The 24,278-nt window shown below is 35.1% G+C and overlaps 1 protein-coding gene across 2 annotated transcripts; it reads left to right on the forward strand.

Annotated features, from left to right (window-relative positions):
• The first annotated feature begins 11,990 nt into the window (after positions 1 to 11,990).
• On the forward strand, positions 11,991 to 23,405 carry LOC132637594 (uncharacterized). Of its 2 annotated transcripts, XM_060354660.1 has the most exons (15): positions 11,992 to 12,158; positions 15,139 to 15,289; positions 16,555 to 16,652; positions 17,767 to 17,825; positions 17,917 to 18,008; positions 18,101 to 18,224; positions 18,490 to 18,576; positions 19,009 to 19,096; positions 19,358 to 19,465; positions 19,633 to 19,733; positions 20,781 to 20,846; positions 20,943 to 21,030; positions 22,409 to 22,469; positions 22,699 to 22,762; positions 23,134 to 23,405. In XM_060354660.1, exons 1-15 carry the CDS (start codon positions 12,095 to 12,097, stop codon positions 23,263 to 23,265), a joined length of 1,383 nt encoding a protein of 460 aa, XP_060210643.1. In that variant the 5' UTR covers positions 11,992 to 12,094; the 3' UTR covers positions 23,266 to 23,405. The 2 variants fall into 2 exon arrangements, with proteins under 2 accessions (XP_060210645.1, XP_060210643.1); XM_060354662.1 differs by lacking the exons at positions 15,139 to 15,289; positions 16,555 to 16,652 and having other exon boundaries at positions 11,991 to 12,158.
• Positions 23,406 to 24,278: the final 873 nt, after the last annotated feature.

A 24,278-nucleotide genomic window follows, 5' to 3' on the forward strand; every position in this document is an offset into this window, starting at 1 on the left:
ATTTCCAATAGCCTTAAATGATTATTACAAAGTGCCCAGATCAATATTTCTTCCTTTTAAATTAGCAAAAAAAGGTTTTCCATGCATCATGTTTTATTTAGAGAATAATAAATGATTTTCAAGATATTTGGTTAAAGAGGAAAGAGAGAAAGAAGAGGAATTCTTGTTTAATCATTTAAAATTATTTTTAATTTTTTTTTCCTTTTATTTCACCTCTGAAATTTGGATAAATTAAATAGTTTAAGTAATTAATTGTTTACCCCTTTTTACTCCTGATTTTTACAAAATAAGAATAATTGCCCTTTAATGATTTGATTAGGCTGGTTAATTAATTAAATGATAATTATTGCAAAACACTGAGCCCTTATTAGATATATATTTTCCTTTTTTGATTTTTGCCTTGGTCACAATTAATTTAATTATTCCTTCATTTAAAGAAATTAGCCTTTTTAAAGAAATTAGCCTGTCGGTATTTAATTTAAAATAATGTGTTTATCCTAATTTTCAAATTTTATTAAAAGGCTGTAATTAAAATAAACACGTTGGGCAAATTAATTGAAGATATCTTTTCAGGCACATCAACGACTTAACTGACCTTTAAAATTATTTTTCTTTTTTATTATTATTATAAAAATACGTAGCAACCTGATTTTCCCCATGGTTTAAATTTTTCTTTAATAGTATTTTAAATTATAAATGGTTAGGACCTAATATACTCCGCATATACACCAAGTATACACATACACACACACATATATATGAGATATATGTGTATACACTTGGTGTATACACAAGAAAAGGCTTCCATTTTTTTTAAAAAAAATCAGGTGGACCGAGTCCAAGCCCAATACGGTTGACTCGGCCCAAGACTTGGCAGATAAGGGGGTAACACCCCTTTACTCTTTCATTTCCCATACCAAATGACCCCTATCCCATTTTCTCTTCCCTTCCCTTTCCTCATACCCTAACCCTAGCGCCGCCTGGCTTTTTGCCTTCTCTCTCATGCCAGAAATGGCAATGTTGCAGAGGGTACAAGGCTTTTGCAGCCTTCATGATACCATTAATGCTCTAGCCTCGTTTTCATCTTCCTCCCTCCAAACACGATATAAGTCACTTTCATTTTAAGCTTTCCTTTAAATTTTTGAATCTAATATACGATTTCCTGCATTTTGTTCTTTATTTTACGATTGTATTGTTGTATTCGTTCGATTTTCATTAGTCAAGTCCAAAGGGGCCAGATTGAGTAGAACAATATGCATTCTTAATTCTAGCTAATTTCGATCATAGATCTTGTTAAGAGAGGCCATTGAATGGAAAAAATGTTAGTCGAACATTGGCATTTAGAAGTTCCTTCACAGTTTTGGGGTTACCTTCATCACAAATAAGTTTTCAGAAGTGGAAAAATCGAAAAAGCTAGAATTTTAAGTCAAAAACTTGAAATTTAAGAAAAAGTATAATTTTAGACTCAGAAAACTCTTCTTGTCGAGTTTGAGTCCCCTAGTTATAAAATTTTATTTATTTTTCCTTCTCTTGTGGTTGAGTTCGAGGGTGGAAGCACAAGGAGCTTTTGAATCCATTCTTGACCAAAGGCTGCATTGTAAAAAGGTAATACCCTAACCCTTTTATATATTTTGTTATTTTATTTATAAGTTGATGATTGGTCTGTGTTGTTAAGTGTTCCTGATTGATGGTTTTGTAATAGGATTTTTGACTTAAGCAATGTCTAATAAGCTTCAGAATGAGTCCCTCCTAAACACGATGCCTTGTTTATCTTATGTACTTAATCTAGTATCTCATTATTTGTTTGAGTTGGATGTTCTAGATTAGTGCTAATCCTTTGCAAGAATGTTTGAGATTGTTGAAAATTTGAAATGATTTATATTGAAATGGTTTTGAGGTTGGATAAAGGTCAACAGTACACTATTAACAAATATATATATATATATATATATATATATATATATATATGGAAGTAAGAGGTGCTTAGTTTAATTAGGGAACACATAGGGTGTTGTAAGGCTGTTTGAATACTAATTTAGATTGTGTGATTCTTTGGTAAGACTGCTTTGTGTTAGGAAGTTCATATGACATGTTTATAGGGTCACCATTTGATCACTTACATCTCAATGTGATAATACTTATCTAAAAAAGGGATTCATGACTTAAGTACATTTATAATTGTATCTAAGGACCTTTGTTTTGCATTTTGAACTTGTCCTGAATTATCATTAGCTGATTTGTGATGTTCTTCTTCTAAAAGTGAGACTGCCCTATTCCTATCCTACTATGCTTAAGTGAGAACCATCTTAAAGCTCTGCCTAAAGAATTTGGGTGCAAATGTGTCATGTCTTCCATGGTTGATGATGCATTGCTATATAAATAGCATAGCCTAACCCTCTCTGTGATTTGTTCCTATTCCCTATTAGCTTGTTAAACTCTATAGTGTGCAGTAACTGTTTTGAGTTTGGTAAATCTGGTGAAAAAAGGGGGGATTAGGGACACAGGCAGATTAAGAATACAGTATTTCATTTTTTTGTTAAATAAGGAAGCCTTGTGTTATTTCATAGATCAGTCTGGCTTATTGTTTCATTTTAAAACAAGTCAAGTTAAAATAAGATTTACAGTTTAGATATGCTTTGTTGGGAAACTAATGCGCTTGAAGTTCATATTTGATCATGACCTTTGGATTAAGTTTGGCTAATGAAAATAACCAGCTTGTTTGTTGACAATTTAAGTTCTAAATTAATAAATACTGAGTGGACTTAGCCTTAATAACTACTTATTATTAAGTTAATGTTTGAATAGCAATCAAAGATATAATCATAATGGGAATAATGGAAAGGTACTAAATCAAGACTGTTAGAGGGAAAAGGGGGGTTAGGCTAACAATGAACCCTTGGCTTATTAGAGTGACATTGCTTTGCAAGTCTAGCCTATTTTCAGCATTAAAACATTACTAGGTAAAAGGGAGAGAGGATAACACCACCTAGACTAGCTTGAACCTTGTGTACACTCATGAGAAGGGATCTGCCTAATGATTAGTTAGTAATAGGGTTTGAATTAGTTCTTTTGAGGATGCCACCCTTTAGAACCTGAGTAGAAACTTAAAATGTTTTCCACCCAGCCTTGCTTATAAGGGTACCTTATTGTTCTCTGCACCTGCATTACAGTTCAGGGATTTAATTCATTTGTCAGTTAGGTCTGTCTTCCCTCTTCCCTTTTCTTCTTTTATGTGAATCTTGTTGTGTCAAAGGCTCAAAGGTTTGGTCTTGCTTAAGTAATAAAGGATCTTTACTGAGAATGAGGGTTGGTTCATGGTCATTTGGTTATTTGTTTTTCTTGAAATCCCTTTGTATCCTGCTTGGAGGTTCTGAATGTTTTCAAAGAGAGAGTCAATACTGTGCTCTAGCTAATGAATGTGATCATGCCATATCCAAGATCAAATTGCCAATCTAGTCTGTATTGATAAATCATGAGATTCCTACATGAGTTCTACTAGAATATAACTAGTCCAAGATAAAAAAAAAATGGAAATCTGCCTATTGTCCACTACTTGAATTATCTGTGTTTGGGTTTAATCTCTAATACTCTGTCCAGATATTCTAGTTATCATCATTACTTTACTGCCTCATACACACTTTCTATGACTTGGCTAGATGAAGTTTGTAACATGACATCACTTGTTAAATGCCTAGATTGATTTAAGATGGTTATGTGAAGTTGAAGGAAGCTAAGGAACTTGTTAATGACACCTTGACTCATGTTGTGTTTCTATGTGAATTTTGCTAGATTCTAGTGGTGAAAATGATCCTAGTCTTAACCTAAATGGTCCTGTCCACTTATGTGTCCATACATTTGACTTGCTAAGGCACTTGGTTGTAAGTGATTCCTGGTAGCAATGTTCTTTATGATTAGAAAAAGATTGAAGGTAAGCTAAAAATCACATGGCCAGGAAGAGTCTTTTTAAAAGGTGCCTTGAGAGGGGATCTAGGGGGTGATCAAGCCCTATTTGATTCACACAGTTTTTCTTCACATAAAAGGCACCATGGCACTTTCATAAGTCCATGGTGGTGCATGCTAATATAAATCTTTCAAAAAATCATGTGAACTTTGTTGCTAGAACCTAGAAGGCTTAGCTAAAATCAGACATGCATTGATAAATGGCTTAGTAAAACCTAGTAGTGAACCTAGGTGCACATGTACATGACTGAACTAGAATACAAAAGGAAGAGCTCAAAGGGAAATAGGAAATCTGAATAGGTAAGGCATTGAAACTGAAACTGAGTTATTAAAGACTGTTAAGATCATGTAGATCCTTCCTCTTTTCAAGAAACTCCACCAAAGAGACATGAATGATTTTATGCATCCTTTCTATGCTATGTGTGTATCCTGCATACTTTTACTTGATGTTTTCATCTTGTTAAGTCTAACTGGGACCTGAAAAATCCACATATGTGCCATGTTTATGTATTTAATTTGACTGAAATCAGTTTCCTTTCTTATGTTATACCAGTCTACACCTGGCCTTTGCAAATGTGATTTGTAATATACTTTCCTTTTTACTAGGGCCTGCTTTGGTTCCTTTTATATGTGCAGTGTGTGTCTATGACTGAATTCTAAATTGGAATTTGTCTTTGGTTGTACATCTTCATAAAGAGATTGATAAGATTATTTTGCATAGACCATTCCTAACTTATGATGGTGCATAGTATGATGAATACATTCCTATTCCTTGTTGTAATTAAGTAGTAGCAATGTTGTACAGTGAAATACTGTCCTTTGTTTCTTGTGAGTTATGTTTTTGCCTATTCCTCTGTGTCCTTGTTTGAAGGCTAGACTGTTCAATGATATTAGGTTCTAAGTGTACACTTGTGTTTGATTGTGGTAATGTTGAGGATCATTTGGGGTTAGTCTAACCTTCCCCCCAATGCCAGCCATGTCTGGGGTTCGATGAAACCCCTTGAATCTTGTGCAACACTGGGAATAAGGATGGTGACAACCACCTTATGTCATTCCAAAATGCTCAGTCCAGACATCACAAAAATGCACTATGAGAAAAAAATATCATGTTAGGACAATTTGGCTATTTCTATTATTATTATTATTATTATTATTATTATTATTATTATTATTATTATTATTATTATTATTATTATTATACGTGTATATCTTCTATATATTATGTGAATTTTATAGAATCCGATCTGACCAAATTCTTTTTCTTTTCTCCCCCTTCCCTCTCTTACTCTTCGCATGGCCACTTGGGCTGAGGATACAACCTTCTTATTGGGCCAAAGGCCCAATAGGACAATTCTTTCAGATTTCCATCGAGTCCGAGGAAGGGAAGCTAATATGTGTGTCCATGAAGGTCTAACCATGGGTGAAATGGTTAAGGGGCTTGGTACACCCCAAGTTATTTCATTATTATTGTATGATACGTTTACATTCATACTTGTATTTGTAAACTCACATTACTATTGGAAACCAAATGGTTGGAACTAGACGTTTTAGGCAAACGGTGCTTAAGCCGTCTAGTTGGACTTTAGGCTCCTTCACGAATTTTCAAAACCCTTCTTATTTTGTTACTTTTAAAGAGGATTTCTAAGAGGCAAATCAGATGGTTTTCTTATAAAATAAATTAGATTAGGGAAATCGGGTAGGTGTTAGCATATAAATGTTTCCTACCGGAATTATTTGTCAAATAGTCCTCATTTCAAGATTAAAAGGAACACACTACTTTTCATAATAAAACCAGTTGTAAAAGAAATGAGAGATTTTTTGTATCATGGTGAATTAAAAAAAAATCAAATAATATACTACACTTTGCTTGGAAAAACTGGCGTAATTTTGGACAAAATCCAACAAATAAAACCGAGTTTTTGGGGACAAGGCCCACCAATTTACCATAAATCAAGATTTGAACTCAAAATCCAGCCTTGGATGTTCTTTTTCAGAAAAAATGAAACAAGCAAAACACGTTTTCTGGGCCAGAGCCCATTACATTTCTTATCCAAAAACCACAGCTCTTTTTTCCTTTAAACAAACACAAGTTTATATGATTTAAAAACCCTTGCTTCCAAAACATGTGGTCGCCTATATTCATTACAAATTGAACCTATTCTTTTATGGCCCAATGCCGAATCAAGCTGATTTTTTTAAAAACAAAGTGCTAAAAAACATTCTTTTGAAAAAAATGGAATAAGTAAAGAGTTCTTAGTGTACATATGCGATTAACCCGAACCAAGTGTGGATTAAGGCATGAACTGGAAATACATGTATATTTTTATCATAAAATAATTTCCCTCCTTACAAAAATTATTTATCTTCATATATAAGAGAAAATATATTCATTGGTATATGATAGATCCAACCTAAAAATAAGCCCATATATGAGGGAACTACACGCAGTTCTTTCAAAGGAAACTTGATATGCAATAAAAGGACAGATTTTTACGGGAATTTTACACTAAATAAACAGTTCGTGCAAATACACACACATTGAAATTCGAAGGTCAACCGCATAGTACGGATCCTTAATATTAGGGTGCCTAACACCTTCCTTAAAGGATCACCAGAAACCTTACCTAGAACTTTGGATTAAGAAGGATTTTTCACGGTGTATGAATAAACCCTTCAAAACTAGTTTTCCTAATTTCCTAAAAATTAGATGGAGACTCTTTTAAAACAAAGTCCGAAAGAGCAACAACGAGTTCTAAGTATCTTTTCCGAGCGCTAACCCCGCCTGCGAAAATACGAACTGTTACGCTCGGTTCATAAGGTCCATAAATGTTGGGGGTGCTCATAAGCCCGAATGGCATAAATAAAACTCATAATGGCCATATCTATTCTGAAAAGCTTTCTTGGAGATATATTGTCATGACCCAAATTACCCATTAGCTGTGATGCCACCCGACTATCCCTAGGAAAGGTAAACCAAGCATTCATTACCCCGATCAAACTACACGAAAGCAAATAATCAAGTCTAACATGCTGAATTATCATAAACAAAATTAAAGTTGGAAATAAAATAACAACAAAAAAAAAAACCATAGTGCAATTCCACATGCGGGGTTTGGAGAATGTAGTGTGCACGCATACCTTACCACAAGTTAGAAATATAACGCGTAAGGATAAATCTCAAAATACAAAACTAACTCTCCAAGACCAGGTGTTGCATTGTCATGAACAAACTAGGAGAAAAGTACAATAAACTCACTATTATAGAGCCTGACAACATAAAAGAAATGACATAAAGGATGTTGTGGCTACAATAGAGGGCTAGTGGATCACCATAAATCAAGCTTGATCCTCGAATTTAGAAACTCAGTCACAAACTGTGCTGGTATTGGATCCAAACATGCACAAAAAGTGCAATATGTGTAGTATGAGTATGAAAATCAACACGTACCCAATACGTCTTATTGACTGCTCCTAACAGGATAGTGACCGGGGTTACTATAAAAGCTAACATTACTTAACCTGTTCAGTTTATATGAAAATATAATGGAAAGGAAGAAATAATAGGAATATAGTCATATAATTGACAATTAACAACACTTAAGCATTTATCGCAATTCAAATCATTAAAATAGAAATATTCGACACAGATAATGAATTAAAGTAAGGAAAATAGTCAAGAAAATACAACAAAGATAGGAGCTTTATCACATAATTCACTTCTCAATTAAGTCGACCAACTATTTCACAATGAGCGCACACACTACAAGGGAGGTACCAACTACAAAGTCACTGACTCATAACTTTTGGGAGTAACTTTTAAATAATTAACACTAACCTTAAGGGCCTGTTTGGAAAGCCACCCAGGTAATTGGAATTGGGTATAATTACACAGTTTGACCTGTTTGTTTGACCAAGTAATTACTTGGTTAGGTAAGAATTGAGTGTAATTGAGAGACTATAATTACACTCTCTAATTCTCAAGGGGGGTTGAGAATTGGGTGTAATTACACCCTGTAATTACATGGTTATAATTTAGTTTCTTTCTTTTTTTGTCGTTATTTTAATTTCTTCTCTTTTTTAATTTATTTTGATTTCTATTATTTTAATTTTTTTCTTTTTTAATTATTTCTATTTTAAAAATATATTTTGTCTTTTTTTTTTTAGTTTATCTTTCATTTCCTTTCTTCTCATTTCCAACTTTTACTTCTTGTGATTCCATGTTGTAACGACCCATTTCGTCATTACTTTGACTTCCGGGAAATTCGCAGCCTTGGCCCCCTTAAAACACTTTCAGTTCATTGAGCTCTTAAAAATCGCTAACTTGATCGGACTAGTCGTGCGAATTGTGTGAAAAAAATTGGATCGGGCCACCGGGTCCAGTCATACCGTCACAGCGACAGTCCTACCACCCTATCGTTGCGGCAACAGCGGCAGGAAGCTCCGCTAAAGTAGAGGTGTAGAGTCATTAAAGGACCGCCCCAGTGGTGGGGCTACCGCTGAAGCAGTGCCGCAGCAGTGATAGCTAGACCGCCACAGAGGTTGACGGGCAGTTGTATCCCTATTTAAAGCTCATTTATTGACTTGACCTAATATTCATTTCCCTCAAATCTGTAGCCGCCACTAAGAGCAAATTCCAGCCCTAGAGACTTAAATGTTGGGAAGGTAAACTCTTTAAACCCCTCATTTCATCTTCCTTTAAATTCCCTCTTTCTTCTTGCACCATTTATGATTCTAGTGGAGCATTAAATGAGGATCCTTTCTTTTAATCTTATGAGGCTAAGGAGTAAATGTGGTAATGATTGACCTAGAATAATTAGTAACTCTAGGATGACTTCCTCATTACAAGAATTAGTTTAATAACTAGTTCTAAGCCTAAAATCCTTGCTATTTCTCAATGGGTTAACTTTTTAGTTGCTAATAATGTCTTATGTGAATTAGTAAGGTAAGTTTGACTTAGGTAAACCTTGTTTTCCTTAAAGGAGGTGAAATAGCAATAATCAAGAATCTAGAATAATTATATTAGAAATGACGTTCTACCCCTATGACCCAAAATTCCTCAATTGTTACTTACTCGAATGCATCCATCATTTTTAGACCTTTCGGACCTACAAGTTCGCTACGAAGATGGAAGATGGAATCCAAGTGGATGTCTGCACACCTGTTCGGCCCTGAGGTAGGTTACGGCTTCCTTCTATTGGTAGACTCCAGTTAGACTTTCATATACGAGTGTTAGATGAAACGGAGAATGCATGTATAGGACCTTGGAGATTGGGATGATTACTTAGATTTCTAATGTATAAGAGGTAGCAGTTATTATCTAACACTAGTATAGTTGTGGGTTTATGATTACCCTATGGTGAAACTTCGATTAGCAAAGCATATCTTTAGACAATTTTGTCGGAAAATGCATGTAAACCTTCGGGTATGAAGTTGGGTTGGATTTTGCCTTAGGTTGGGCCTTGTTGTGTGATTTGGGGCTAGCCACCTTGTGTTGTGACTTATCTTGTTCTATTTATTGTTGGCTTGTTGCCACGTGGAGATCATAGATATTGGTGACTAGTGATATATCTTGATGGGGATATTGTAGCACCTTAATATTGTTGTTTGAGACTATTCTTGTGATACTATTGTGGCTTATTGTGTACCTTTTTTATTGATATTGTTGGTGTGCCCATGTGTGGTACTGTTGAGATCGATTTGATTATGGACATTGAACTCATACATTGCACGCATTCTCATCCTTCATGATATACTGTTGTTACATTGATGATATATAGGAAAACACTGTTATGAGCTGGGCTCAGTTGGATGAGAGTGACGTCAGGACCAATGTCCGATGTTTATCCCGGAATCGAGGTATAAGTGTTGGTAGCGATTGCTGAGGTCTTTGACAGAATCGTGAGGATTGGTACATGGACTTCGCAGGTCCCCCATGGGTTGTGCTGCCGAGATGTGATGTTCCATCATCAGAGTACATATGTATTGGTGCATATGCATTGCATCCATATTTCATACATTATTGCATTGCATTGTACCTTGGCTTCTTATGATATTTTTGTGATATAGTTGAGGTATACGGTTTCGAATTCGATGTACTAAGACTTGGCACAATTGGGTTTATATGCTATAACATAAGTGATGACTTGTGGTGATATAATTGTGATGTACTGAATTAGATTAAGCACTAGTTGGAATTAGTTGCCATAATCATAGGCTGCTTGGATTGGGAAAGCGTGGTGCTAGGTGACCTTAATATGAAGGTGTATGATTGCTAGGTGGGGTGAGTAATGAACACTAGAATGACGAGAGAACTTCCTTTAAAACATGAGCGAATTATGTAATGATAGTTGACTAGCGATTCTTGAGCATTGTTGCCTATTGTCTGTTATATGAGCTATAAAGTGAGTGTTAATGTAATAAGTAAATGAGTCCCTAACAATGAGTTAATGGAAATAAGAACCTTCATATTTGTTGAGGCGAGTGGTAGGTGATGTGTGCTGTTGATTTAGTTTTGCCTACTATGCTTGTTTGTAAATTCTATTACCGTTATGCATTTCTAACTATTGTCGGCCTATGATGCTTACCAGTACTAGTGTCGTACTGATACTACTCTTGCTACATCCCTTTTGGGGTGTAGAGTTTTTCAGGATATTGATCGATTGGAGTCTTCCGGAAGATGTACGATGCCCATCTTGAAGGCCTCCATCATTCTCATTTCGAGATGGAGGTTGAGTCTTAGATTTATTGTTGTATTCAGTGTTCAAATCTTAGTCGCTCTTGTACTAGTCTAGACTAGGTCATGGGAAAAGGAGTCAGTGTATTTATTAAATTGTTGTAAACGCTTCCGCTATTCTGTTTATATACATTGGTTTGACTTCCGCTTTTGATTATAATATATCTTGAAGGATAACGAATCTCAATTTTTACTTGTTTATGAATTTGTTTTGGGTTAAAGGTTCGCCTACCGAGGTGGGAATGGTGGGTGCCCGCGCGATCCTAAATTGGGTCGTGACATATGCAATTGCTCGTATTTTTTTATTTTATTCATTTAGCATAACTGTGTTATTGTTCTAATTTTTGAAACTACAGCTCTTAATATCAGAAAGAATGAGTCATTAACAAACTTGACATATAATGAGTGATGTTATTAAAGCAGGATTTAGTTGTGAATGAGGTTATAGACTTATATTTTCCCTTTCTTTTGAATTATATTTACTTAAGTTACGTTCGAACTTACTTATGTAATGTTGGAATTTGATATAAGAGTATTATGTTAAACTTTTTTTTTTTTGGATTTTGAATTTAGGTTATATTTTCGATTTTAATTTATTTGTTTTAGTATTATTGACTTGTTATTTTTACATTGCATAATGTTTATTTTTCACTTACAGTTGATAGATTTTTTTGTCAAATATTTGAATAATGTTATGCAATTATATTTATAAATATTAATTTTTTTTTGTCAAACTTCCAATCCATGGTGTTCTCACAAGATTATGCTTTTAATTTTTTTATAATTAACTAAAATTAAAATATAATTAATTTAAAAAATATATATCAATTATCTTTTACAATATTAGATACAAATATATGATTATTAATTAATATATTTTCAAGAAATAATGTGTTGTTAAATACCTAATTTAATATCATTTGTAAAAGCACATATTTTTCAACTATTAATTTTTAATTTTTGATAATGAAATTAAACTAACTGTGTAATTATACTCGTGCAACCAAACAACACGCTTGTAATTACACTGTAATTACGTTATAACAAATAAACAAGTCGTTGTAATTACTAGGCTTTGTAATTAGTATACCCTAGTAATTAAACCAATTCCAATTACCAGGTGGCTTTACCCAGACTTAAATTTTATGTTTTTTTTTTTTTTTTTTTTTTTTTTTGACTCTCAGAAGTCCTCGAGACAGATCAACCCTGATTATATAAATGACTATTTTTGTCATTTTGTCTGATTAGGATTTAGGAGTGTAGGGCCTTGGTTTAAACTAAATTAAAATGGGCCAAAAGTGCAAACGCAAACCCCAAAGTGACTTGTTCCTTCCTTCCACTGCAATCTTCTCTCCTCTAATACTATATATTTACTGTATCATAAACTCACCTTAAACAGCAATGGAAAAGGGAGAAGGTTCTAGTGCTGCTAAACTTCCTGAAGATGAAGTCTGGGCTAAACTCAGTAAGCCCCTTTTCCTTGTTTTTCTTTTATCCCACTTTCAAGGGTTGTCATCTTTTGTAAAAACCAAGAATGTTTCCTCCTCAACTTTTTCCTTTCTGCGGTTGACCCAAATTAGAATTCAATCAAGAACGGTGAATTGTGATAAATGAACAACCTGGGGTTGTGACACCGAAATATGTTCTTTATTTCGTGAAAGTGGTTTTGTGGCACCGAAATATGTTCTTTATTTCGTGAAAGTGGTTAACATTAATTTCAGTTATGACTCGCAAGGATGGTTTGTCTTGAAAACTGGGAAAGAGAAGTATTTTCTTTACATGCAATGAGTAAATGTTGCAATTTCAGCCATCTTTTGGCTAGGTTTGGTGTTAAGAGAGTCCAAGATTATATTTTTAAGGTTTCTTGTAGTAATGTTAGTGGTTGAAGTAGCCTGATCTTTGCTTATGACAATTTGATTTTGTGTATATAGTTCCATAATCAGACGGCATTGACCTAGATAAATTGGTTTGACATGGAACGCCTATTTTTGAACTTAGTGCATTCGTGTGTCATTTAATTTTTGGAAGTTCTATATGCTTGTTATATATATTGTCCGTCTAGTTTGGCTTTGTTCTATCATAAGGCCATAGGGTGAGGTGGAGTTGAAGGATGGAGGAGGATTGATTAACAATCTGTCAGTCCAAGATATGATAGTATGGTCAGATGCCGTGAACATATAAAATCATGAATAGCTGATAGAGTAATTCACCAACTCCTGTAATTTGCATAGTTAAATATTAGTGCTACATCAGAATAAGCTCATTTTAAATATTAATTCAATGTGAATTACTTGAAGGGAAAAGATTCAGGGCCGATTTTCACATATAAGATCATCAAATAGTACATTAAAATCCATGTTCTGAATTTCTCAAATCTTGAAATTGTAGCATGATCTTTTCATCGCACATGTTATAAAATAAACAGGAGTTGGTTAAAATAGAATCTCAAGTGATATGTTAAAAGTTTGTGTTCTACAACACTAGAATATCATTGATCAATGGCATTTGGCATAAGATAATTGCTGAAATTTTATGTTAAAACATGTCACCAAGGTATTCTTATGTGACCAGAAAAATCGAATTTGTCTAGGAAAACTTACAATAGGAAATGGAATTAAAAGGATGGTTCTTATTTTTGGCTTAAATGGTAACTTGTTCTTTAAAAGTTCAAATCTATTAGGAAACATTCTGGTTTGCTCCTTCAAAGAGATCTTTATGTAGATAAACTTCTTTGACCTGTTATGCGTTTGGGGGAAGGGATGAAGGAAGCAGCCTATTGTCGACCCCCCGTCTCGGTCTCACAAGCATGTTGTTGATGTGATTAATATCAGCTTAACTTAACATTATGTTTTATACTTTGGTGATACTATGTACTTTTTGAGGTTGACTTAGTGAGTTGGATCCATCACTATCCTTTTTGTAGTACTTCCTAAATGGAACCTACTTTGTTGAAGACGGAGATGACTAGGAATTATGCTCGTCTTCTTATCACTTTTGTGGCGATACTTTATTTTATTTATCAATAGATTTATTAATATCAGAACAGCATTAAGAGAGTGCTGAACTACATATCAAAAGACCGAATGAATAATCAGGGTATTATCCAAGCCATGCTCGTAATGATTCCTTGGTGTCTAACACAGTCTCGGCCTCATTTACATATTTCATATTACACCAAAAATGAAAATAAAAGCAAACAATTAAATTTGATCTGCAACTGTTTTTGCAGTATCCTCAAAATATCTCATATTTCCTTTTTTCCATTAAGTCCAGCAAATGCAAGTGGGAATTGTATTCACTTCTTTTGAGATTGTTTATCCAACCCTTTACCAACAGCTCAATAGTTCTTTTGTTGATTAGGCATCAGTTACTGTAGTGTCATCATGCCGGAAACAATTGGTAAGAAACAACTGACCAATGCTTTCACTTTTCTCCCCACTCAACCAGCATCTGCTGCAAAGTTGGAAACTTTTTCTTTGTAAAATTTCATGGCTTAAGCAGGCATCTTTTGCTACCAACCAAGAGTAACAAGCCACTTTGTATGGAGCCTTTGATGTGCAGATACGTTTTCAACTTGCAGTCATTTAGGTTTCCTCTGAAAGTTATACCCCATCTATTCTGAGTTCTACACTGATAAAAGGTTGCTCTAGTTTTCTGGTGCCACACCAATCAAATTTGAAAAGTTTTCCTCCAAAGTGCAGTGTCTAATCCAATTGTCATGCCAAAACGAGACCTTTCTTCCATCTCCTACAATGATCACAAATTCTGGTACTCTTTCAGTTACTCCTATGATTAGCTTTCTCCTCTGTATTAAACCTCCAAAGCCATTTCATTAGCATCCTATAATTATGTAACCTCAATTTATTCCCGCCCTCTTTTTTTCCCTTAGGCAATGTAGCCATCCTCCTTTACTAGATGAAAAACTTTCTTCTCTTTTTTGCTTTCCCATAGTAAGTCTCTTGTCAGTTTGTCCAGCTTCTTGTCTACTTCACAGGTATAGGAAATAATGTCACTACATATGTAGAGAAGTAATCCAAAACCACTATTATATCAAGGCTAGCTTACCCTCAAGGGATAGATATTGCTTCTTCCCGTTAGCTAATCTTTTCTCACAACTTTCTAAGACACCCACTATAACTTTTGTGTCTAGCGACCAAAGGAAGATCCATATAAGTATTAGATTAGGAACCTGTTCTGCATCCTGGAATACCAGCCAGTCTTTTAAAATTAGTTACCTCAATATCTCGAGTCTGGATACACCATCTAGTTGATAGTGGTGATACTTGATTTTGCTTTGTTAATCGGGTTGTGCAGTGATATAGACATCTATTGGAATCACTATTTGTTCTTCACTTGTTTGATCCTTTTAGCTTTTAGAAGTAAAAGGAAGATCAGAGCTGAGATAAATATTGCGCATTGACAAGCATTTATCCGTATAAATATAGTACCGACGGACTCTCGCTATTCAGAAATTGAGTTAAGGTTGAAGGAGACCGGAATATGCGGTGAAGAAAAGGATTCTTCTTCTGAGAAGCAAGAATGGTGTAAGATAACAAGGAATGTGGATCTAGTTTCTGCCATGATGCAAAATAAGAGGTAAACATTTCTAGTTATGCAAATACTTCATTTTGCGCTAGTGTATTTTGTTCATGTTGTGCTGTAGATGGTTTAGGATAACTTCTTGATCATTTATCTAACAAAACAGAAGCTAAGCTATTATATTCCACCCATTTATTGGGTTTTAGATTGTTTTGCATTCTCCAGTCCAAATTGAATTTCGTAGTACAAATACTTGAAAAGTGCTGCTAAATGCACGCTCTTTCCTTCCCTGAATAAAAGAGGAAACTTGCCAGATCATCAGACCTTCATGAAGTTTGAATAGAAATACATGGTAAGATCGTCAATACTCCATCTGGTCGACCTAGCCTACTGTGGAGTGCCACTGGGCAGAATATGCCAGTGAATGGACTTCCAGGGAAAAATTCGGAGGGGGATTGGAGGGATATGTGGAAGATACTGTGGCACACTTAAACTTGAAAGAAGGTTATTCTTTCACTTAGTGTGCTATGAGGGATGCAATATTAATGGAGCACAACTTAAGGAGAGAAGTTGAATTGTAGTGAGTTGATACTTATGCATCATGTAAACGATTCCATAGTTGTGGAATCTTTCGTGTTCACTGATTGATTATGATTGGGTAGCACTAAAGACAGTAGAAGAAACGATGACCACTGATTGATAATGATTGGGTAGCACTAAAGACAGTAGAAGAGAGGATCACAAGCTGGAGGTGGCAAGGAGATAATGACATTTTGGAGAACTATGCTTCTTTGTATTTTTTGGCTAAGTTGAAACGGAAGAGATATGAAACTAGAAACGAAAGAGATAGAAAACTATGTCACAGTGCTGTCATTAGTGAGAGGAATATAAGTGGTATACAGAGATATATTTTGTGCTATATACATTTTTGGATATAAAGTGAATCATGATTGAGATAGCTTGGTAGCTGAATTTGGTTTAGTCACTCGCTCGGGACATATTATTCACTTTAGCTTGTCGGTCAATGAATGATATTCTGATTTATCAGGAAACCTTTTTTGTTTGTTTGTTTTGTCGTTTCCGTCAATTGTTACTTTGTGGACTTCATTTACCATTATATAAAAAAAAAATTACTTTTGTGGACTGGTGCTTTGTCTAGCAGTTTAAAAATGAATAATTCTCTTCAACAGTTGTTAGTGACTTCTAGTGCTTCCATGGTTGGTGCTTTCCGTATACAACTTTTTTCTTGGACAATTGCATTTGTTTTTTGTTTTAACAAAAGTTGTATTTGTGTTGACTATCTACATCTTTGTCTAATATAGCTCGAAAGAAATTCTTGTTGATGGGACAGTTGTTCAGGATGAGCATGCTGCTGTAATTAAGTGTGGCAGTGAAATTTCACTGGGTTCCAGTGACGAAGGTGGGTGTTTCTTAGCAGATTGTTTTTTGGAGTCATTAATCTGCCTTGTACTTTTCAGAAAATTTCAATATTTGCCTTGGTGTCTACCGGTCCTCCTTCTACTACCTTTAGGTCTGTTATCTAGGAGATAAAAGGAAAGAAAACACTTTAATGCCATGCTGCTCCTCCATGAGAGATTTGAATCCTAAGCCTGCTGATCTCTTGTTAGATGTGAGTGTTGTACTAATAACTCTAGATACGAATATTGTCAGCTAAGACTGCATTTGTGTATACGTTCCTCTTCAATTAGAGCCTTGGTGCAAAGTTAGAGTTTCTACTTTGTGACCTATAGGTCATGGGTTTGATGCGTGGAGGTAGCTTCTTTGCAGAAATGAGGGGAAGGCCATGTGCAATATACGCCCATCCTCCTCCTACCCCCAAACTAGCCCTGGGGCATTTCATGCACGGGTGCCTTTATGTATTTTTTCAATTGTATTGCCTTAAAAGATGTTTTTCTGGTCATATCTGATGCTTTTGTTATCTTTTAAGCTATAGATGTGTGGTGTGCTTTGGCTAATACTTTCAGATGTTAGAAGTCTACTGGAAAGCTGGAATAGGCAGAAGATTGGAAACATCCAGAAACACTTTTGGAGGACTATCCTTCTGTGTATTTTCTGGACCATTTGGACTGATAGAAATAGTGCTTTCTTTGAGAACAAAAAGAACCATATTTCTGGAGTCAAGAACTTTGTCTGCCCAATCTATTTTTTGGTGTGAGAGGAGTCTGCTAGACAATATGAATCAGTATATGGATTCCCTGGATTCACTCGGGAATTACTATGTAACTTGAATATATTGTAGGGGATGTTTGTCTCTGTACTTTTGTGTACCTTCTTGGTACCTTTATTAATAAAAATTTTCCCTTATCAAAAATAAACTTACAAGCAATAGATTGAATTCAGTTGGCCAATTTGAATAGATTAAAAGGTCAAGGTGGGTTTGATGAAGAAGATATCCACTCCCGTCATTTTATGAAATGTAGTCTCAATCCGAGTTTCAACTGAGAATGCATTAGAATGACATATTTTATGGACAATGATGTGTGGCTTATAACATTATGCTTCAATGTTGTTAGGTTCTGTGAAATACCGATTCGAAATGATGCCTACTGAGGAATCTCGCAGATATATACAGGTAAGTTATGTCAGCTTTCAGCAACCTGTTTCTATCCATTAGTATCAGTTTATGGCTTTATGCTGTGTTACATGGCCTATTGTTCTGCTAGGTTTCTCTTGACGTTGAATATGCAAAATGCTGCATCTGCTTAAATATCTGGCATGATGTCGTCACAGCTGCACCTTGCCTTCACAATTTCTGGTTAGTAATATAGATCTTTTAGTGATTTGAAGAACCATTTGAATTTTGATCCTTGACTAGATGTGCGATCATTTATGTTCTTCAATTTCCAGTAATGGATGCTTTTCAGAGTGGCTAAGGAGGTCCCAAGAGAGGCGTTCAAGTGTTTTATGTCCCCAGTGCAGAGCAGTTGTACAGTTTGTTGGAAGGAACCATTTTTTGCATAACATTGAGGAAGTAAAGACATAAAATTAATTTACTTTTGCCCTTCCAGTTGGACAAACTGTCCTTTTTAAGTTAATTTTCATTTTTTTTTTTGACTTTTAGGATCAATCCTTTTTAATAAGTCATATCGAGTTCAAGTTAATTCTATAATGTTGTTCTGCCTTCTATGTTTAAAACTTCTTCACTAATCTAAGCGTGTCTTTCTTTGTGGAAGCATTAGATGAATGTTATATTTCATTATGACTTGTAGTTAAAAGTTTATGCCCTTATTATGCAGGATGTACTGCTTGCTGATCCTTCTTTGAAACGCTCGAGTGAAGATACTAAGCTGCTTGATTCCTGTGCATCAATAAAATCACCCCTTGTAAGTAGTCTTAAGTTATCATATGAGATGTCTTCATAAATTACAGCTACTATGTAAGGCTTTGTATAGGTGCTCTTTCCCAAGTTGTATGCTAAGTAATCTATCACTATGACATCTTCAAAATGTCATAAATTTTATTACAGTTCTACTATGTGGCTTTTAGATACACGTGTTTTTTATGCTTGCTCCTGTGCTTCCAACGATCTTTACACTGGCTTGTCAGGCATTGATGCTTTGTGACCGTATATTGTAATCTTGCCGTGCAGTAGATTTTCAGGAGTTTCTCTTCAGTCTCATGTGGTCTGTTTTGAGGATTGTCTATCATATGTCATAATTACACCAATTAACATACTATCTTATCCTTAGTATCTTAGAACGCTCGACAATTTGTCTTCTTTTAAAATTGGTAAACATACTAACCCCTAGGAGCAGGTCATCAACAGTAGAAAAAGTCGCCGCAAGAGGGAACGTTCTCCATCAGATACAGCAGATAGATGGGAGCATTCATGCCCTCAGTGTGGTAATTGCATTTTCTCTCAATCTAGATGTTACTTGCAATTTGGAAACTGATACAAAGTGAAACACGTTGACTTATTAATCCAGAAAAGTGCTTTGTTGTCTTATTGGGCAATGTAAATCCCATGTAAAGCTTGAGACAACCTGATACTTTTCTCTTGTGACTTCAAATTTATTATGTTTTTTATTCTGTATTTTGACCATTGAACTAAAACCATTTAAGTTATGGACTTCGATTTTCTAACATTGAGTAGTTTACATTCAGACACCGAACTGGGAGGTTATCGGTGCAATGAACGCACGGTTCATCTTCAATGTCAAGCGTGTGGTGGAATGATGCCCTCTCGATTAAACATTGGAGTGCAACAACACTGTAAGTGCCATGCTTCCAAACTCCTTGTTATTATGTTCTTGTTCTGAAGTATCTTTTCCTTTCTGTGATTTTATGTGTGTCCCTTCCTCCTTAACTTGAAACATCAAAGTCTCTGTTCCTCTTTAAAGTGTTCGACGTGTGAGACCTAAGGCGGTTTGTCTTTGTAGGTTTGGGATGTGATCGAGCGTTTTGTGCTGCTTATTGGCATTCTCAAGGAGTCAATGGAAGCAATTCACATCCACTCTGCAGTCCAGAAACGTTCAAGCCTGTAATTACTTTAAATCTGATTTACTCTTCTGATTTGTGCGAACTGTGTTTTGGTTATAAACCTTAGAGCATCATTTCCAACTGAACCTGGTATGTTGTGTAAAGTTGGAATGAAATTTTAGAAATTTATTTTCATGGGCCTGTAAGAGGACTTTATTGTTTTCTTACTCAGGCATCTCTATGTTTTCTAGGAGCTGGGGTTTAAAAAGTCAGAAAATTGTATACATTCAAAACACCTAATGGTCGAGGGATGAAATTGCTCTGATTTTGACAGTTACGAATAATTGCTAACTTGAATAGATGCAAAGCCCAATGATTATGTCTTGTCATTGCTTATCCTTGTAATTTTTTTAGTACGATAACCCTCTCTCTCCACCCACTTTGGGTGGAAACAACCTTGAAATTTCTGATAGCTTTTTACTTTAATTAATCCTCCTTATCCTCTCTTTTCTCCTCCTTTTGTGGTTGATATTATTTCCAAGACTGGCATTTCCGTGACTAAAAAAGTTCCAAGTTGGTTGAATCGTCAAGGTTCCGCCTATGCTAGCCTGGATACCACCGTCATAAAAGGTTCCACGTTGGTAGGTGGTCCTCATTATACAAGTCAACTTGAAGACATGGAGCCCGTTTGGATTGGCTTATAAGTTGCTGAAAACAGCTTATTCAGCTTTTTTGAGTGTTTGGCTGGCCAGCTTAAAGCCATTTTGTGCTTAAAATAAGCCCAAAAAAATAATTGGGCCCGTTTGGTTTAGCTTATTTAAAACAGCTTATAAGCCCAAAAAAATAAGTTGGGCTACCCCATTTTTTTTTTTTTTTGACTTATAAGCTGTTTTCAGCTTATAAGCTGCTTTTTTTAAGCTCATCCAAACAGGCTTATGATCTATAATTTTAAATTTCTTCTTGTTTCTTCATTTGATTGCTTCTCTCCCTTTTTCTTGTTCTTTTTCTCCTTGATGTGATGGTAATACTTTTGTTGAGTTAGTTACAACATTACGGTGAAGTCTTGCTTTTTATAGAATATGTCGAATTGATGCACATGTTTCTGCAGATTGCAGAACGTACAATTACTAGAATCCCCTCCTTGGCACATGAGAATAATCATTTTGAACAAAATGTATGGCTTCTTTTTTTTTCCTGATACGTTGTTATTAGTCTCAGTAATTTAGTCGGAATACTAGATCTCCTGAATCTCTGTGTGATCCTCTAATAGATCACGGAAAGATGCATTAGACAGATGGGAAGGTCGTTGCAAGATGTGGTAGCTGATTGGATTTTGAAGTTTGATAAGCGGGAGATAGGTAATTTGACTGTTGGAAATTTGAGAATCAGTTCCTTTTTCGTCTCGTCTTTCTCTGATATTTGTTACGATATTTTCCTCCCTCTCTGACTGCATATATCTGTCAGCTTATTGTCGACTATTATTGTCTGACCCCTACCTCGCTTCTCAGACAAAAAGGTGTACCGCTTCTATTCCAGAAGCTCTAATAGGAGTTAAAAACAATTTGAAAAATTGGCAGTCTGGAGAATTATACTCTCTTCTTGGAAACAAGTATAATTAGGACCAATTTAGTCACATTTTTATGTTCCAATTGAATACTGCCCATTTTTTATTTTACTCAAAGGATAAGATTATTCTCTTTGCCAAACATATGCGGATCCAATCATGATCTTATATATAAGAAAAAATGATCTTTCTTGATCAATCCTTTTGCCCCTTTTTTAGTTAACTGATCCAATGGGTCCAATAAACATTTAACTATAACAAATATCTAAATTCTACATTAAAAAATAAATATAATAGACTAAGATTCTAAATAAAGGACATTATTTTTTTCAGCGTGTACCTGTCTTCACGGAAACAAACATAGACACTAGAAGTCAGATTTCACCTGATTGGTACAGTAATTAGAGCTCCAATTTATCTTAGTCCTTGCTTCCTCGTTGTCCAGTTTAGTGCTCCAAATGACATATATATAGGAATTGGACTTGCTTCGTCCATTCCAAGAAACATTCTCACTTCCCATTTTTTGGGGGACTAGGACTGTGTTTAACGCTTTGTCTTCAGCAGCACAGGGAACTATTGGGTTATTGTGTGGAAAATTTTCCCTAATTTCTTTTGATGCACCCATGGGGTTCCTTTTTGCATAGAAGAAGGTGTCATTTGCCGAAAATCGTGTTTTTCTATTTTCTGGTGTACTCCTTGTATACAATTGTGTTTTTCCCTTTTTTAAAATGAAATTTATTACTTTATCAAAGAAAAGTATCTTGAAACAAGAACTCAACTTGTAGCATTGTCCACTTAGTTTCTAAATTTCTAAATCTTATTAGCTAAAGGTGAAATAGTGCTTGTCTCATCCACCTTAAAAATGGGAAATTTAGTCTTTTGAACAGTCATACTGGATAGGCGGCACACCATGTTCTCGATTAGCGTGATAAAAAAAATTGTGGAAGTGAAAAAATATATCAGTCCAAAATGACTATTTGTTATAATTCGACCTATAAAAAAGGACTATTGGTTGCTATTTGTCATATCTATGAGTTCGTCCTCGTTAGAAGACAACATGAGCTTGGACCAAAGCTAGTGAATCAGGAAAAAGAAGCACTTGATTGGTTTCTTTGAATATCGTCCTTAAATTGATTATCCTGCTATTTAATGTGTGCTTCTGTTTCCTTCAGATCGCACAAGGATGCCTTTGAATCATGCGGAGATGATAACTTCTCGTACATATACTTGTAGGTGAGTAGGTTCTTTTTGGAGATATTGAATAATTTAGCAAGTTCTCATATTGTGTTACAGCGACTTTTGTGTTTCTGGAAATCGTGTCGCTTTGCACCTGATGGATACTGATTTGACTTTTGTGGCTACTTCTGCGCGAAGTTAGGAAAATGCCTGTTATTCAATACAATTTTGAGATTTCATTCTGTGAAGCAATTTCTCCCTGCTGATTGTCTCTCTTTATATGCAGTGAGTGCTACGACAAGTTAGTCTCATTCCTTTTGTATTGGTTTAGAGTTACAATGACAGGACTTGTAAGTTGCCACTGAACCTTGTTAATTCTTCCGTTATTTACACTATTACTTGTGATGTTGTTATTTACATTATTACTTCCGATTTTATCCTTAAGGGCATGCTGTCGTATAGTCATAGAAATGTCATGCCATGTTTAAGACCACAAGTTCTAAGGGTACTTTCGACCACTTTCTTTCTTTCTTAAACTTCATGTCAAATTTAACACCACCATGTATAATGAAACCGAGGGAATATGTTGTATCAATGTGTCCCATATCAATCTTGAACATTGGATTCGCTAGCTTCTATAGTGTAGAATTTGACTCCATCACAGGTTTGTCAAGCTCTGGAATTTTAATGCTATAGTAACTTGTTTCTTTTCTCCTCTCAGCTTTTACCTTCAGGGGAAGCTCAAAGGGAAAACTGCTGGTATGGATATGCTTGTCGCACACAGCACCATAACCAAGAACATGCTCAGAAGAGAAATCATGTCTGCCGGCCAACAAGGGGTAATCATATGTAGAAATTCTGCATCTAGTTTTCTGTTTGAAATTTCTGCTTCAGGTGATTAATGTAGTTATGTTAATCCCATAGTCTTGAACTTGGTTCTACTTTTGCGATTCTCGTCTATGATTGAACTATAAGCATCTGATGTTTTTCTTCTTTTCGTTTTACTGTGCATATGTTCTTTTTTTAGTTTTTGAAGATATAACAAGTTCATAAAATGGAACAAGTAAATACAGAGGTAATTCTCGGGACTTTAAAAAAAAGAAATGAGGTTTTCCACATTAGCAGACAAAAGACACAAGAATTGTTGTGCCTTATAGCGTGAGGCCCACAAATAGAACTTGATACTGAACGGAACACCACTATTAACATTTCATTTTGCAAGATTTTCAAAATTATCAACACACAAAAGCCATTTTAAAGTACAGGGATAGCTACTTAACAATAGTTGCAAAAGGAGAAAATGGGAAAAACAATTTGCAAATTAATTTATCATAGAGCAATTTCCAAATTAATTTATCAAAGAGCTTTATAAGCAAATAATATCAGCAGCAAACTTCTCTTAGTACATCAGTTGTAAGTTAATGTTTGTAATGCTATTGTGACATTTGCATATTTATTGTTCGCCTGCGAGGCATTGCATGTGGAGTTGCCCAAGTAAAATAAAATAAAGAAACAGCAGTTTCGCCAACCAGTTAGCTAGTGGAAGTCAAGTAGAACCAAAAGAAGGGATGCGATCGCAAGACTAAAGGACTGCGATCGCATCATTGAAGAAAAAATTGACAGAAATGTAAAATCAGAATGAAACAGAAAATGTTTCTTCTGTGTTTTACTGCAGTAGAATACAAGTTTATATACAACTAAACCACCTAATATTTCTCCTAAATGTAAGCTATTATTACTTGTAAATAATCTCTATGATTATGATCGAGTCAAATATCTATGAGAAAATACACATGAAAACAAAAAATCCTCCAACAGCCGAGAGTCGTTTTTTGTTTCAAAAGAAGCACAGATCCTCCCGCGCGC

This window comes from Lycium barbarum, chromosome 1, assembly GCF_019175385.1.
Source record: "Lycium barbarum isolate Lr01 chromosome 1, ASM1917538v2, whole genome shotgun sequence".
Classification (NCBI taxonomy): Eukaryota; Viridiplantae; Streptophyta; class Magnoliopsida; order Solanales; family Solanaceae; genus Lycium; species Lycium barbarum.